The sequence below is a fragment of the Henckelia pumila genome, chromosome 2 (genome assembly GCF_033568475.1).
Source record: "Henckelia pumila isolate YLH828 chromosome 2, ASM3356847v2, whole genome shotgun sequence".
Lineage (NCBI taxonomy): Eukaryota > Viridiplantae > Streptophyta > Magnoliopsida > Lamiales > Gesneriaceae > Henckelia > Henckelia pumila.
This window is the reverse complement of record NC_133121.1, coordinates 182,797,952-182,817,037: the sequence shown is the minus strand read 5'-3', so window position 1 is coordinate 182,817,037 and position 19,086 is coordinate 182,797,952. Positions and strand designations below refer to the sequence as shown.

At 30.0% G+C, this 19,086-nt stretch overlaps 1 protein-coding gene across 1 annotated transcript; it reads left to right on the top strand.

Annotated features, from left to right (window-relative positions):
* Nucleotides 1-8,157: 8,157 nt before the first annotated feature.
* Nucleotides 8,158-9,747, top strand: LOC140884911 (uncharacterized). The gene has a single exon (XM_073291801.1). It carries the CDS (start codon nt 8,227-8,229, stop codon nt 9,490-9,492), a length of 1,266 nt encoding a protein of 421 aa, XP_073147902.1. The 5' UTR covers nt 8,158-8,226; the 3' UTR covers nt 9,493-9,747.
* The last annotated feature ends 9,339 nt before the right edge of the window (nt 9,748-19,086 follow it).

Sequence of the window (19,086 nt, the reverse complement as noted above, 5' to 3'; positions counted from 1 at the left end):
ATAAGGAATTATTGGTTATCATTGTTATCAAATATTATCGAGATATTATTGTTTGTGTTCAAAAGAGTCTTATTCCTAACAAAGACTTATTTCCTTAATTGTGTAGGACTCTACAAGGAAATCCTTCCATGCTTGGACTCTCATCTATAAGTAAATGATTTCTGAGCACAAACAAACGTACACTTCAGAGGAGAATTCAGAGAGCTTTCAGAAAAAATCACATTGAAGAATTCGAAGATTCTGAAGATATTTTGTAGTCGTCGTTACTAAGTGTCCCCGTGCTACCGTTCGTGTTGAAGACATCAGATACAACAATGTGGGAACTGTGTTGTTGAAGATCTTTACTGTCTCTTCAAATTTAGGCTACGGGAGTCGCATCTGATTTCTTTTATACTCTGATTGTATTTTAGGATGCAAATTTGATTTCTCAACTTGTTGAGAAATTTAGGATTTAATGATTTTTCGTAAAATCACTAGGATTATCTTTGTAAGACTGATCTTACGTTTACTGGTGATATTTAGCCCTAAGGCACCCGCACGAGTTTTTATACTCGTGCAAAATTAATTTCTTGTTTTATTTATTTTTGTTTATTTTCCGCTGCACTGTGTTGTCATTGGTGTTGTAACACTACAGACAACACTGACTCTTTATTTTAACCTACAATTACAATACGGTTTTTGTCACATATCTTCAAATTTTTTCGAAATCATAGAATCAAATTGTTCAGCAGGAACCAACAACATTTCTGGAATTCCGCTAGGTCTTCCATCTTCGTTAGTTTTGTGGGTTTTTTCAACATTTTCACCCTCAATGCGCATCATTTCTACATCACCGACTTGTTAAACATAACCTCAGCACCATCTCCTTGCGATGCCTTGCCATCACCTTTCTCTTGATCTCTACAGTTCTTTGGCGCCATAACGGTCCCACCGGGCGTGCCAAAATTATGTTTGCACACAAAAATTGGCTCGAGCGGGTTGATTGCAGGCGTGCCAGACACGTGAGTGCCAAATGGGAATGTAAATAAAAAAAATAAAAATCTAACTTCTAAGAACCAAGCGAAGGATGAGTCCCGATTTCTTCGTCGGTCTCAAGTTCACCGGTAAAACGCTAAAGAGCTAAAACAAAATGGAAATTGAATTATTAATAGCAATTGGATATCTATTAATCCTTGCTACTGAAAATTCCAAATGACAAATGTTTGCCATAATATTCACAAAAGAAAGTACTGAAAAGTTCGGGGAACCCAGCGAAAATGCTAAATATAGACACTGAAAATTACTGGAAAATGGTAAAAGATAAAGACTGAGAATTGCAGAAATATTGCTCGAAATGCAGAGCTTTTTGAGAGATGTGTTTGTTTGATGATTTTTCTGTTTCCCTTTTCCATTCTGCCGATTGTTCTTTTGTCTCCAATTTCATAACTTTCTACCACACTACTTCTCACAATGGGCCACGTTCACTTCTTTCCTTTTTAAAATTGTTTCTGACTTGGTCATCCTTTTCAAATGTAACTCCCACTTTCACTTCTTGCCGCTGGATTTTCAATTTTTGGGTTTCATTTGTGATGGGCCGAAACACTTGGGCTGCACGATTTTTCAGGACCTGGGCAAAGGAACTCGGATTCCTAAAATATTTTATTTTATGGGCTAACAGATAGCTTTTAAGAAACATTTCTCAACTTTTCATTCACAAAATTTTGAATTTTAATGAAAATTTTGTGAATGAAAAGTTAAGAAGTGCTTCCTAAAAACTCACTCGAATTCCGCCTAATCCACTAACATGCTACAATGGACAAAGACTGACTATGCAATATCAGTTGAAATACGTACTCACAGTTTAATTAAGAATGTTACTAGATGATCAAGACAAAGTCCACTTCAGTTTCCTTTCTCCTCGGACATTATTTAATGTTCGTTGCTAATTGGATTTAGTTAGCATCCAATAATATTTATCGTCTTATGCTATTTTTTTGGAAAAAGACAAAAGGAGACATGAAGTTATGTGGATGCAAAGTTTTTAATCGAACAAAAGATGAACGTAAAATGCTAACAATGGAAATGTCCTGAATTTAAGGAATTTCATCTGACATTGAAACCTATTGAAACCATCAATTCTCTGCATTATTTTTTAAAAGCATTGTTTCTATATTAATGTAAATAGTTATACGTAGACAAAAATATTTTTAGAATAAACTTATATTAGAAGAATAAAAAAAATTTAAATTTAGAAAAAAGTGATATTATTTGAATTTTTTTTTAAAAATAATATTTAATAGATATAGGATGTGATGAGAATTTATGAAAAAGTGCAAGAATAATTTAGAGTAATAAAATATTTTTTTAAAAAAAATCTTTAAAATAAAGTGAGGGGAAAAAATTGTCAATTATGCCATTTGGCCCAATATTAAAGCCCATTTAATTTGGCCCAATATGAAAGCCCATTAGACATTCAATGGGATTGTTCGAGGGGTTCCCTGCTGGGTCTCCAGCCAAGAAACTTACGTGTGTCACCCTAAACTTTCTCCAAATTGCGATATAATCCATTTACCAATATTTTCCAACTTATGACGAAAATGGGAACAGTTTTATCTTATATATAAAGAGAAAAATATTAGTAGTACAATTGTTGTACAAACAATATTAGATTTAGTTAAAGGAAAATTTTCAATTTTAATTCTATGGCTCAGTTTGGTTCGGGTGATAAGATTGATAATATATGGATAAGTAACGTAATGTAATAAAAAATAAGTTAGAAATGATAGTTAATATAATATTTGATTTGATTGTTAGATTATAGTTTATTGATTTGATTGATTAAATTATATATAAAAAATGATAAATTATCATTTTGTTCTTTTAACAATAAATAAAATATAAATAATATTATTTATAAGGGGTAATATAGTAATTTAAATTCGATGATTTGATTGATGTAAGATAAATAATTAATGATTTGATTGATGTAAAATAAATAATTAAGAGATGAATAAATAATATGTCAAGAAAAACACGGAATTGGATGAGATAAGTTATATCAGGATTAAAAATATTCCAACCAAACACAGCCTTATGTATAAGAGTACCATAGTTTTAATCTACATCTTTTGTTGAGAACATTTTTTCTTTATTTTAATAATACCTTCTCCTTTTTAGTTCCCAAAAAAAAATTAAAAAACCCTTCTCCTTTTGTTTCTTCAACAAAATAAAACAAACAGATCATTTCCTTGAGCCACAATAAAATAATTTTACCAAAGCACGTTACTGCACAATGAATCTCTATAACAACTACTTCGTATCCGTTATCGTTTTACTAACATGATTAATTCAAGTTGTTATAGAAGTGTGTTGTAGCCTACAATAAACCATTTTTAATTCTTTAATTCTTTCCATATGGAATGAGGACATCACAAATCTATATATTTTATTCACAATTTAATGGTCGACATTTTTGGGAGAGACAGGTATTTAATTAATGTAATTTATTGTGGTGGGTCAAAATTAATAAATGGAAAAATGTTGCAGTGTTCATGAATTATAATCAAACAGCGCAATAAAAAAACCTACTGTCATGATAGAAACAACATAACAAAAATTTCGTAAACAATTATTGAGTAATATATTTTGTTCAGCGATATTTAGGCCATCTCCAATCACAAACTCTATTTTGGTGCAAGTTTTACACTAAAATAATGTAATTCAAACGGTTCAATAATAATAGTGAACTTTTTTAAGATCAATATATCAAAATCTATCAAAATCATCCATTTTTGCATATATAACTAGCTAGTATAACTCATACATATGGTACACTCAAAAAAACAAAAAACAAAACTCATACATATGGAGTACGCTCGGAAGCTAAAGAAAATTATATTTTTAGTTTTGTAATTTGCCATTTTTGATCAAGTTAATTATTGGTTACTTCTCGGACTTAATCCACGAACTAATTTGTATTTCCCCACCAATATTTTTACCTTCTATTACCGAAGTGCTGGCGTCTCCTTAGAAAGGGGTGACCACACGTTGGATATTGCTGATGTGTCTTACTCTATGTCAGTATTTTGTTTTTAAAAAAAATATTGAAACTGAGAGGACAAAATTAATGTTATTGGATTAAAACTAGAGGTGATCATGTTGCGGACCTTGCGGTTTATGTGGTATTTTCATAAATTCAAACGGAATTACTATGTACGGTTCGGTTTCAAAGATAGTTTCTAATTGTGGTTTTTTATATAAATGTGAATATGCTGTGTGGGACAGTTTCAGGTGATTTTGGGCGGTTTAGTGGTTTTTTAATAAAGAAGAATGATAATTAAGTAGACAAAATATATATGATGAATACAATATATAACACCAAAAATATAAGTTGATATGAAAATATTTAATGAACTTAGGACATTTTTTGTTTATTGCAGCATGAAATCATAAATATTATTTTTCAAATAAAAAAATACAATCAAAAATTCAAAATCATTAAAAAAAATAAATTACATAAAAAATAGTCAAATTTTTAATCATTGAATCTCATAATTCAAATTGAATACTCCATCAAAAATTACTTTCGAGTTTCAAGGTATAGTACATGCAAAAAAAAAATTCTCAAGGAAATGTATAAAAACTTTCTCATATTTTTTCAACATGCAAGATTAACAAAAAATAGTATAAGAAAGGCAAAACAAAACTGTTTTAAAAAATAAAATTGTAGAGAGACAATATTTATGAAGTTGCATTTCGAATATTAATAAATAAATTAAATTACTTATTTTTTGTGTAGATTTGAACTCTTGACAAATTTTTCAAGAGAATATATACTAAAGGTTGAGAATTAAGAAAAAAGTTGAGACAATAGAATAAAATTAACTGACGGAATTACCAATGAGAGAATACACTGAAATTAGGATTTATGATTTTATCTAGTAGTTAATTTAAGTTAAATGTTTATTTTAAACATATAGAAAGATTTTACAAAGTAAGGATGATTTTTTTGTTTTCAAGTTTCCTAAATGTGCATGATTTAATTTGAGGATAACATATATGATAAATAAAGTTAAATTTTAATTCCTATGATATATTATATAGTCTATTTTTTTGCACACAAATTTCGAATTTCTATCATTATTATGGTATTATAATTAGATATGGATATAGTAATGTTTAATTTGGATCAATGTATTGAATTTAAAATAAATTATATATACGATATATATCCATGTTTATATTAATATATTATAAATAATTTTAAAAATATTTATTTATTTATGTGGTTCGGTCGGTGCAATTTCGGTGCAATTTTTCACTAAAATTGTCACCACACCATATTATACTGTGCGGTTTGCTATTTATTTTTCGACCGCAGTTTTCGTCAAAAAATTAAACATATATGTAGTGCGGTTCAATTTGATCGGTTAGGACGTGTTTTCATTAAAGTTGATCGGCCCTAATTAAAACCATGAATTGGCTGATAATGTAACCCACATTTTATAAATATATATATATATATATATATATATATATATATATATATATATTGAAATTACAAAACCAACACTATAATTTCTTCTGGAAGCTATATATATATATATATATATATATATATATATATGTAACTTCCCGTAAATTAAAGAATATATTTGATTTATTTGGATTTCCTAGGCTCTTATGGGACGTAATTGGTCAACTCATTTTAATATTTCTTGCATGTCACAATAAGAAAAAACATTGGATTGAAAAAAACACATACTTTATTAATCTACGGTTCCACAAGATTAATTTATTAAAAAAAATTTCCAAAAGAATCGACAATTAAAATATCTAATTTTGGGTAAATAAATAGGGAGAAAAAGACATAAAAGGACCGAATCAACTTTTGAAGTGAAAGCGACATTAGGCAATCTAGTCAAAGAAACATGGCCTTCAATGAAAATAAAGCAAATTTAATACTGCTTCAAATAATTGTCCAACCCCTTATCCCTTTAGGTTTTATAGGCATGGGGGGACTCACTTTCTTGTGGACCTTTCACAATCTGTCAAAGCCTACCACTCTCAACAAATATATATCATTCTATTTCAAATATATATATATATATATATATATATATTTGAAATAGAATGATACCCTGTACATTTTTACCCTGCACATCTGTGGGTGTCTGCCAACGTGGCGCGCCCACAACCACACAAATATATATATATATATATATTACAAAAAACGGCTGACCAATCATGGACCGCTACGTAGGCGGTGCCCATGTTACCCTGCACCCCTAGGGTATCAAAATTTTATATATATATATATATCATTCTACTTTTATCTTATGCTTTTAAACGTTATAAAAATTAATGTAACAGGCCTAGTGTGTAATTTTAAATTAGTTTTCGGTCGAAATTAATATTTTTGGTACGAAAAACAATATTTTTTATTAATGGTTGGGTCAAATAAAAAATTTGTCTCATAAAATTAATATGTGATATCGTCTGATATGAATTCTTGTGAAAATGAATTGATATGATGTGCAAATACTACAAAAAAATCGATTATATATATATATATTATTCGTGTCTGCACACGCGTTGCGTATTTAATTAAAATATAAATATTATTTATTATATACATATATTATATTTTTGTTTCAAATAAATTTTGAAAATAAAATGAAAGCACAAAAATGAGAAAATCATGGACAAATAAAGTTTAAAATAGAGATAGAGATTTTGTTCTTTTTTTTTTCTTTCTTTAAGGATATTTTAGATATTTCATCTTTGACTTTACCAAATTAATTTTTATTCGGTTACTGAGTGGTGATCTTCTTTAATAATATAGTAAGATATAAAATATGGTTTAAGTTTGTTATAAATAATAAATCTAAGTAGTTTGCTTATATATATATATATATATATATATATATTGAATTGTTAGTGAACATCTATGATTTAATTTTAAAGACTTGACTATTGTATTCATTCTCTATATATCGAATTATATCCCAACACTCAGTTCCAATTTTAGTTTTAAAGTCGAGCAAATACCTTTGCTTCCAAATTTTGGAGGAAAAGAAAGCAAAAGCGATTCCCGTAATAGTGGTGAGCGAAATGTGAGCAGCCCAGCAACTTCTTAGGAGAGTAGCTAGACTGAGTTTCCACTTATATACTCCAGTTTACAGAGGGCTAATAGCTGCATTGAAGTTGAACCTCCATCTTTTTCGTCCAAATCCGTCAATAAATAAATGACGAACTCCATTACTAAACCCACCATCCCAGCCACTCCTGTGATAGATGATGGATCCTGAGAGAGGAAAAGTTTTCATAGCTATTATTTAAAATAATAAAGCCATTGCCGAAATTGATCAATGGACAGAGCTCCACAAAAATAATAAATTGCACTCATTGGGTCTGCAAATTCAATTATACATAAATTTGTTTCTTAAAAATTTTGAACTTTGATGTTGTTAAATTTCTGTTTTAGTTCTCTATATACCTTCGTTTTTTTTTTTCTTTTAGGTTTGCCTTTTTACACATCGACATGACATACATACAAGATTAAAACTCAAATTTTGATAACATAGAAGATCAAAACGGTCGGAAGGAAAAAAAAAATAGAACGTAAAAGTCTGTAAAATACTATATCCCTGAAAATAAAATAAAATGCATGTGTGACAGAGAAATCAAATCATCTCTTTCCACAATAATAACTTCTTAAATGGGTCAAATTAGATAATCTAAATCTAAAATCAATAAATACATGTTGCAAAAACCTATATACAATTATACAAAGGATCACCACCAAGTCTAGGTTAAATTTCTTGCCACCTCCCCTCTCTATCACCCCACGTGCAAGAGGAGCATAAAACATAGCCTAACCCCTTTTTTTTTTATATCCCGTTTTACTCCGTACCCAATGCTCCAAAACCGGTGATGAGACAAGAGATAAGAGCTACATAGTATCCAATTCTCCCACACAATTATACACTAATTTAATTTGCACATCACCCCCACTCCACCTTCTCCACCATCACTATCACTGTTTCTGCATCACCCATTCAACCTCAAAATCATGTGTTCTTGGATCAGTTTTCCATGCCCTAACTTTCACTTATAAATTGTGGAACACAATCCCTTTTTTTCTTTTTTGTATTGATTTCGCATAGTTCATGACCATGTTCAAGAACCTTTTCTTGAAGTGAAAAAGGAGACAATTAATGTATATACACCCAACTGTAGTGAGATATGTTTCCTTCAATCCACAGTAGTGATAGCCCTTTGGAGTCCTTGTTCAGGAGAGCAATCTTTTGTGAGCAAAACCCTATTTCCAAACCAGATGACGACCCTCCGTCGTCGATTTTCTCCAACTTCCCTTCTCCGTTCTTCGACGAGCATGAGTTGCCGCTGAACCAGATTTTGTCTCATAATCTTCAAGTGGGTGGAAGTGGTTTCTTGGTGTCTCACGGTCAGGAGTCTCGTGATATTCTTGATCCTGCAGGCAAGGATATTGCAGCGAGGTTCAATGTTGTTGATGCCTCGAAGTCGAAAGAGAAATCGCCCGAGAACACGAATCCTAGCCCGGCTTCGAAGCCGGTCATGAGACGGAGAAGCCTCGGAGTGGTGCCGCGGAATAGGGCTGGGAAGAAAGATAGGCACAGCAAGATTTGCACGGCTCAAGGTGTGAGGGATCGGAGGATGAGATTATCGCTTCAAATCGCGCGTAAATTTTTCGATCTTCAGGACTTGCTGGGCTACGATAAAGCAAGCAAAACCATCGAATGGCTGTTTAGTAAATCGAAGAAGGCGATCAAGGAGCTCGCCAAAGATCACTCACTTGAAGGGAAGAACAATTCTGTTAGTGATGCAAAGAGCGAGTCCTTTGTTTCTGAGTGTGAAGTACTATCTGGAATTGAGGAGAATTCAAACACTGATCAGATCAAAGAAAGTAGTAAAGTTACATCAAGAAATGCAGAAAGCCCACCAAGCATAAGCAAAAGAAGTGGAAGAAAACCGCAAAAGACGACGACCAAATCGACTCTGCGGGAGTCCCGGGACGAGGCCAGAGCAAGAGCAAGGTGTAGGACTAGAGAGAAAATGATGATGAAAGGGCTGGGGATCTTGAGCCAATGGAACAAATCAAACCCTAATTATGCTGATGTTCAGAAAGTAGGGTCTTCAAATATCCCATTTGAAGAACCAAACTCAGGTTTCCAAGAAAGGGCTTCTAACTACAATAATGGCGATTACCACAGTTTACCTGATGTGGGCACAATCGAAAACTTACTAGCGTCTTCGAGCACGTCGTCGATTTCTTGCCCTAATCCTGATTTTCAATGCCCTGCTGCTGCTTCTGCTGGTAATGTCTTGGGATTTCTTGGAAACTGGGATCTTTTGAACAATGAGAAAACAAGTGCCAGTCAAATATATTCTGCAGTCACACATCAAGTTTCTCTGGTAGGTAACCCTAACCCCATTTTCTTGGCCTCCCCAAATTTTCCATTTCATCAGTAATTAAGAAAAATCCCTTCAAGTGTTGCAGTACTGTGTATGTAAATTATAATTCAAGGGTTGTGATTAGTTTGAATCGTATATGTGTTTTCATTAATTAATTGCGATTCTTGATTCATGGCAGTTGTGTTTGTCAAATCCCAATAATTGCGATATAACAGCCAACAAATTTTCTTGAACATGTATCTACCTGCTATTAAGTATCTATGAATTATGTCAAAAGCACTGTGTTTCACAGATTTCTTGTTCTTTCTTATGCTTATGTATTATTTGGATGCAAAGGGATTGTTAATAAAAAAATTCATCATCACTTATTTTAAGAGTTTGCAAACATTCTCACGGTTTTGTGCCGGATTCTCCTCGAAAGGATTTTAAGAATCTACTAATTAAGAAATTAGGTTGTTCTTCAGATATATAGGTAATTCAATAGTAATTTAAACCTAGAAGTACTAGATCATGGGGAATCAATAGGCATGCTTATATTCAATAAGTTTATATATGATTAACATGTCCACGAAAACTTAGTCACTAGCCATGCCAGGCCATGGCGGATGCCCTTGTTTTTTGCTGTGAAATTACTCAAGAAACACTACATTTTCATGGAAAAGAAATGTAACAATCGTATTCGATGTTACTTGTTGGTGATGCGTTAAAAATGGAATGGTCGGAACTCACTTTGTATGCAAAAGTGATAATATCTGTATAATTGGATCAAGAGAAATGTTTCAAAGTGTTCATTTGATAAGGTTGCTTAATTGATAGGAACTTCAACTTTATGTGCGTAATAATGACTTACTATTGATATCCTACTAAATATTCAACTTAATTATTAGGCAGTTGTGATATTATTTGTGATGTTATAGACTTTATGCTTTCTATTTTTACAAAATATTGGTTTTATTGAACAATTGATATATGTTTTTCTAAGCTGTAAAACAACTGGCACACTTGAGTTCAAATTCTACGTATTAAATCACCCTAATTTAACCATTTCGCAAAATTGGTTTGAGATTTTAGATACCTATACATACGGGGTTAAGTTCGATTCTACCCCATGGGTATTACTACCCCATGGTGCAGGTGTAAGTATGTGATTGGGGCATATCATGTGGGGTCCCATATAATTATGTGGGGTCCAGATGATTTGCACCAATCACAAAATGTTTAGCCAAGATTCATTTTTCATGAGATCAAGATTGTTTAAGTTGATTCTTAATGTTGGTTTATATAAGTTTTAAATTCTACTTTATTGAAATATTGTCTTAGCTATATAAAATTTAATTTTCCACATGTTTAGTTTATGAGTACTATTGACATAATGTCGGATATATATCACCAATTTCCGACATCATTTCAGTCCAAAATAAAATCTAAGCCTACTTTTCTTGCTCTCTTATTTTATAAGTAAGATTTACCTTAGGCGTTGAGTCTTCTATTTTTATTTTTAAACTTGGTCTTCTATTAATTAGTACGAAAAATACATTTACAAGGTTACAGTTAATTACTTTATTATATTACACCCTTGTCATTCTGTGGAAAATTCAAATTTAAAGTTATCGACAGTATTGAAATTAGGAAAAATAAGTTTTTTGGTCCATTAACTTGTTCATGTTTTGGTTTTGGTCTATTAACTTTTTCGATGTGGGTTTTGGTACACTAACTTTACATTTTCATAGTTTTTTGGTCCAACTGCATACGTGTAAACTTCTGATTGGTCCAAAATGATGACTTGGACCAATCAAAAACTGACACGTATGCAGTTGGACCAAAAAACACTAAAAATGCAAAGTTAGTGTACTAAAACTCACATCGGAAAAGTTAATGGACCAAAACCCAAAGGGAGTAAAGTTACTGGACTAAAAAACTTATTTTTCCTTGAAATTAATGGAAGACTTGTAAGGCAAATTAAATAAGCATTTACTTCGTGGAGCTCTTAATATTGATGGTGCTATTTATTACTATAATGTAATTGGTAGCTAAAACTTCAATGCAGATTTCATCTTATGGTATGAATTCAAGAATTTATTCCATAATAATTAATACAAATATATGATAATTTTAAATATTTTCAACTACCGTATTCACAGCATAGGAAAAATTGCAATTTTAGCATTATAAATTTGGAATGTTTTGAATTTTAGTCTAACTTGTCAAAATTCGGTTTTTTATCTACTAATTTGGAATTTTTTGTTTTAGTTATAGTTATTTTTCGTCTTAAGCCACTAAACACACCGAATATTCCTTATTTGACACCGATTTTCTTTTACGTGGCTCATGTCATGAGAATGAAGCCTATGTCACATACATTATAATCCAACGATTTAAGCAAAAATAAAGGGAGAAAATAACGCAAATGTCACCCAATATTTTGAAATAAGGGAAAAATTAAGTTTGTTAAGTTTTCCTTTATATATGCTTAGGTGGATTTGATCTACATATAATGTATGCTTTATTTTTTGTCACATGATAATGTTGGAGAGCATTGATACCAAATCAAAATGTTCTATGGATTAATTTTAGTTATTTTGGAGAAAAGAATACCAAAACAAAAATAAAAATAAAAAGCCAATTTAGTAGACGAAAACAAAAATTTGTCAAGTTACAACAAAAACAATCTGACTTACAGGACTACAATTACAATTTATATATAACATTTTTAATTATATTTTTGATAAAATATTGGTTGTATAATAATTGTGAATAAAATTCTATAAAATTTAAATATATATATTAGAAAAATCAAAGAAGGGAGTAGGATTTACATTAAATTATTTTCCTTTTAAAAAAATTACACAAATAGCCTTTTAATTTGCTCAATTTGTCTCGAATACGTACAATAAATTCATTGAAAAATATTTGAAATCCTTATCTCCCATTTCCTTTCATCCAAAGGGTATTCGCTAGCTAAAGCAGATAAATGACGAATTAAAACAAGATTTCAACAAATAAACATACACATAGTAATAATAATAATAATAATAATAATAAGAACAACAACAACAACAACAATAACAATAACAACAACAACAATAATATATACGTATTGCTGGAACAATTTATAGTTTTTTTTTTTTTAAATGAGAAGGAAAAATTTATAGTTCTAATGCTAAAATTTAATTTGTCAATTATTTCAATATCATAGCATTTTTCGCTCTTGAGAAAGGTCAACTTGCATATATAAGCTCGAGTCATTCAATCAGCTCACGCAGTCACGCTCGAATAAAAAAAATCGATGTACTTTCTGAGTTTTGAAATAAAATAATAATATTAATGTTAATGTTAATGTTAATGTTTTCATAAAACGTTTTTATGTATTAAATATTAATATATGTAAATATCAATTCTATTTTTAATTAGGTGCAACCAAATGCATGAAAAATATATTAAATCAATAAAATGTTGAGAAGTCATGAGACTAGTGAGCCATGGAACATTTAGATCAAGAGATAATGACAATTTTGGTTATGTAAGTTGCACTTTTTCATTGGTCAATTTATGTTTTAGTCCACTAACTTTCAATTTGGTTAGTTTTAACCTTATTTAGTAGATTGTTGATGTGTGATATTAGATACGTTCGCGACCGCAATATCGATTTCCACGTCAGTAATCTTTACTATATATATATTATAATACTTCTCTACCTTTTAAAAATTATTTTGGTATGTAAATGATGACACCATTCTAATATTACATTTATACCCTAAAAAATGTCTTTGACTTTTCATTGTGGTTGGATAAAATAGACAAAAACGATTCAACCCCACTATCTTTATCTACCATCATCTTCTCCCATTGATATGTTTTTTTTCAAATCAAACGATTCAACCCCACTATCTTCATCTCCCACCATCTTCTCCCACTATCTTTGTTTTTTCAAATTAAATATTTAAAATAAAATAAATATATAAGATTTATATATTATATCACACACACAAAGCGTGCTTGAATGCTAGTTTCCTTTAAATTAATGTACATGCATGTTAGCCAGCATCCCTAGTGGTTAGTAACATAACTTTTCTCGATAAAAGAAATGGCGTAAATCTGAACTTATGTACAAACAGAAAAAAGAAAAACCCCTCCCCATTAATGTAAATATAAAAGAAAAATTAATTTACATGTTAAACTAAGCTCGAGACTGACTTATCAACAAAGCACAAGTTGTTATTGATAACTATGTAAATTCACAATGAAACTCACATATTTATAATAGTAATAGATATATAAAAAGTCTATACTTAAAAGACTAATATATTCATCGTTGATCTCTTCGATTGAAAATATCTTTAAGTTCACGAAAAAAATTCTGAATACAAGCTAGCTAGCCTAAAAAAGGTCAGTGTAAATTATACATAAATACAAAAATAATCATAAATTTAGAATATCTTACTAATAATTAATTGAGTAGATCTTTTGTAAAACGGTCTCACGAATATTTATCCGTGAGACGGATTAACCCAACTCACGTTTACAATAAAAAGTAATATTTTTTTATGGGTGACTCAAATTCAATATCCGTCTCACGAAATTGATACGTGAAACCGTCTCACAAGATTTTTGCGTGATTAAATAATATGTGTGCACACACACACACACCTAGTGAACTAAGAAATGTAAATAACATAGTTTCGCAAAAAATAAAAATATATAAAATAAAATCTTATTACAAAATGGGGCCCGATTATAGTAGAAAAACTAAATATTAAATATATTTCATTTATGCTTTGTTATAATAAAGTAGATGAAAATTTAAATTAAACGTTACGTTCTTGGTAAAATTAAGATTTTGTTCATGTAAGTTGACATCTTTTTGGTTTCAGTCCTGTAATTAATTGTCAAAGTTTGAATTTCATCTAATAATTTTGATTTTTTTTTTTGGTTTTGATCTCTTTCTCGTTGAAACCCATTAAACTCATTGAATATTAATTCTTTTTTTATATCGATTATCTCTTACATATCTCATATGATGCAAATAAAACCAATCTTACAAACACTAAACTCCATCTATGCAAAATAAATGAAGAAAGCAGAACAAAATAAAGGAAGAAAACAGAACAACATTCAATATTTCGAAATGAGAGAAAAATACTTTTCACTTTGCTCAGTTAGATTTTAATATATGTAAGATAGATTTTATTATAGTCACATGAATCACGTAAGAAAACATCGATTTCAATTAAATAATATTTTTTGGATTTAGTGATTTCGAGCCTAAAAAGATCACAACTAAAACAAAATCTAAGTTACAAGATGAAAACCAAAATTTAACAAAATATATATATATTTTTTAAAAAAAGATCAACTTACATAACCAATTCCTAATTTCCCAACATCGGCTTATTTCCCCTCATAATACATTATTTGCATGTGTGTGTGTGTCTATATATATATATATATTGTGGTCGACTAAGGATAGAATAATGTAATCCATGATATAACGTAACGGAGAGAAGGGGAAAAAAAAACTAAAAACTAAATTAATGAATTAATTAATTAATAGGACGCCAAAAGGATAATGCATTATATATATAATATATATATATATAGATATATCTAGAATACCTTGCAGTTATTATTGGCAATCCGACAATTATTTTCCTGCAGTAATCCGACGGCGGCCTGCGTTTGAAATAGATCCTTTTATTTATTCCTCGCACACATTCCCTGCAAAACATTTAAATTCTTGAATCCAAGAAATTAGTACTCAAGATTTCAAAAAATGAACTCCTATAAATATATGATCCCGCGCAATATATAACAAGTAAAATCGAACCAAATGACGCATAATAATAACCTTTAAAATTTACGTATAAAGGGTCCGTCCGGCACGTAGATTTTACGACAAAGGTCGATTAGCGTGTGCAAATAAGGTAACTAAGAATGCAAATACATGCATTATTGTCACGCTATCTTTTTTGTATTCCCTCTTATCCATTGCTCGAGAAATCTCATTATTGGCATGTATTATAAGGCCAATAATAATGTGCAATAAAAAGTTAATGATGGGACAAAAAAATTGCCATAATAATTAAATGAAGAGTGGAGCCAAATTGAATGGAGTGGTGCCGACTTTGGGTTCGTACAAAGGAATTAAGTGGTATGTTTTTGTTTAGGGGTCGTTTTCAATTTTTGACTGGAAAATACAATTGGAATTTGTACTGGCTATAGCTATTTTGTGCTCTAGGCATCTTGCGAAATGCTCATGCGTGACCCACGCGCGCAATTTGCGTGTTCTATAAGCAGATATCGACCCAAAAATGTTTAGATACGACAAACAAACGGAAATTAATTTTTGGAAAATGCTATATGTACAAATAAGATTACAAGTTGGGTTACAAAATACAATTGACTTGACAAAATTATCCCTACATTTTATTTGGAAAAAATCTTTCAAAAATGTATGGAAGATAGTTTTGTAATTACAAATGCAATTTGTAAACCAACTTGTAATCCAATTTGTACATGTAGCATGATCCTTAATTTTTTGGGGATATTTTCCTTTTTGTTTGGGAGATAGGCATATAAATCGACGTGTAAGTTGAACTGTTTTGAGTTCAGATGGTTCGATTTGATAAAACGAAATTGTTCTTAGTGGGTTAAATTATTTTTGTTGTTGTGGAAGTTTGTTCTTCGTTGGAGTGTAGATACGACACAAGATATTGCGTTATTGCTAACATCATGATTTCGTAGTCACAATTTTTAGATGTGTATTATATAAACTCGATCCGTGGTAATACAATATCCTGCAAATTAAATTAATCACGTAAAATACACCGAACAAATCTTATACAACATGCTTTTTCGAGAAAGTGTTGGTAAGAAAATTATACTATGATCATTATCAAATGTTCACTTAATATTTTACTAATTTGAACATCCTCTTGAAAGTTGATGTTGTATATCGTTGACATATATATCCGGATTCATTCCGTTATTTAGGGGAAAAAGACTAAAATGAAAATTTTACTAGTTTCTGTTATTTTCTCAAATATTTAATTTTTCTTTTGTGTTCATATTTTATGGAAAACTAGCCAAACTCCTCCTTTAAAATTATCTTATTAATTTTATTTTGGGTTATGATGTCCTTCAAATATCACCGATCATGATCCAAAGAATCGATTCATCTTTGTCACATCTATTACCACATCAAAATTTAAAAACCCACTATTTTTAAAATCATGTCGTCCCCACAATCATAAACCCCATAAAAGAAACTTTTTGTGGGCCTCACTTTCTAATCACATAAACCCCATAAAAAATTTTAAAAAATATCTTGACAAAAATATATCGAAAGTTTATTGAGAAGTTCGGGAAAAAAAAGGAGTGAAATCATAAAAATAAGACGTGGTGACAAAGAAAACTTTGGGAGAAAATTTGGCGTCCCAAACTTTATTTTTGGTGCCAATTAACTCCTTATGGCTATGTACTAGAGCTTTTAGATTTGTATAAACCAATCTTTAGTTCTTTACTGCTATTTGATAAGAAAATTCATATAGAGATAGTGACATGAAAGCGTATTTAAGGTCATCTCCAACCTATTACGCTCTTTTGGTGTAACTTTAAATGCAAAATAGTGTAATTCCTATACCAAATCCAAAACTCATGACATTTCCAACTCATTAACTCTAAATTTTACACTAAAAATAATATTATCAGAATATTCTCTATTATTATATTCACAACTAATTTATTCCACAAAATATTTTTAAATACACCATAATTAAAATATCAATAATATCTAAAATAATTTCTATATATATTCATTAGAAATATTAATGAATTAAAATTTTAAATTAAATATATTTTAAGAATTATTTAAATTTTTTAAATATTTAATTTTATTACTTTAAATATTTAAACTTATTAATTAATTGAATAATAATATAATTAAATTATTAGTAATAAGGCTTAAAAATATTATAATAAACATTTAGAATAAAAAAATAAAAAAATGAATCACCTAGGATAGCGTTGCTACAATGTTGTAACACTGTAGCACTACACCAACCTAGCTCCAAGTGGATACATATAAATGGAGCTGCATGAACATTATTCGGATAATTTTTTTTGGAAATTATAGGGACGAATATGGGAATTTTTTGAAGATGTATTTTGCTCTGAATTGGAAGAATCAAACCAATTCATCCCAGATTTATTGTATGACAGATGGTAATTAATTTTGAAAGAGAATCACGAACCCGCTACCCCAGTGGTAATTGAGTTAATTTTTTAAACTTCGGACAAATTAAAAATTCATTATTAATGGAGGTGTCTTAAGAATCAAAATTAGGTATTAACACCATAGCTTAAGATTTTTTTTCATTATATAACTTTATTGAAATACTGACCTGATATTGAAAAAGAAAGACGAAATATTTAACCATGTCAGCTCCAGACAAAATAGACCATCAGAAAACGTGTCAACAAGCAATTGATAGTTCACTATCAAGGGTGACTATATTTCCTGGACGATCCGATCCAAACTTGTCTTATGCATCTTTTTTTAAATTCAAAGGTCGTGCATGCCAACACTGACATAAATAAACAAGATTAAGAGAAAATTCTAAAAAATATATTGTCAGTGTAATTTGTGTGAAGCTTTTAACTCTAAAAAAAAAAAAATCCCTACAACTGTGCATACTTTTGCCTTCATAAGTTCATTTACTTTGTCATATATTTAATTAAAAAAATATTACCTAGGCTCACATCACATGCATAAAATCGCTAGTATATACTAATACAAATGTAGATTAGCCTAACATCCTATTAAATGCTAATATTCTCGTCTAGTAGTATACTAGTATAAGCCGAAGCAAGTAGGCCAAAACAAATACTGGATTTTGCTAAAACTCGAGAAATGGACAGTTTCGCATGATATTCTGATTTTTTGGTCCGATTGCTTTTGAAATTTTCAAGGTAGGATCGTCTCGAAAATCCGAATCCAACGATTATCATATGACTAGAAGCTTATGTAGTTCATGCTGGATTACTACGGCGAAGAACTATCAGATTTTTTTATGATAAGAAAGCAATAGACGAATCCTACTTCCTACGGCAGTAAGCTGTCGAACACTTATGTATTATTTGAAATAAAAAGTTTTAATCTGGAATAAAGATACTCTATAGATCAATCTACAGATCAAGGATATAAAAATTCAAAGATTAATTAGCCAAATTTTTATGTATATAAACACATATATAAGCTAAACCATTGATATATATAGAATGAGTTAGCAAGATGTATATTCAACGAGAAAGTAAAGGTTACAACAGTACGCTGTGAGGAAATCTTAAAGTCTTTAAATTTTATTTTGCAGTTTTTATGTAATAAATATAACATAATACATATAAAGTCGCTAAAAAGAACCGTGAAATAAAAAATATGAAATTAAACGAGAAGAATATGATTAATATATGAATATTGCATGGCAGAAATAAAAGGTAAACAAGATGAAAAAGAAAGAAAATTTACGCGGAAATCACCTGCAGATCATCGATAAGGTAACAACTGGTAGAATCTCCTTGTCCTTGATTTAATTGGAAATATATATGTATAAATCTTGAAATTTAAGGTTCGGGTTTCGCCTGTTTCAGCGGCGA

What these genes read in the sequence shown, in the direction of transcription:
- LOC140884911 (XM_073291801.1), top strand. Translation starts at nt 8,227, where the DNA reads ATGTTTCCTTCAATCCACAGTAGTGATAGCCCTTTGGAGTCCTTGTTC.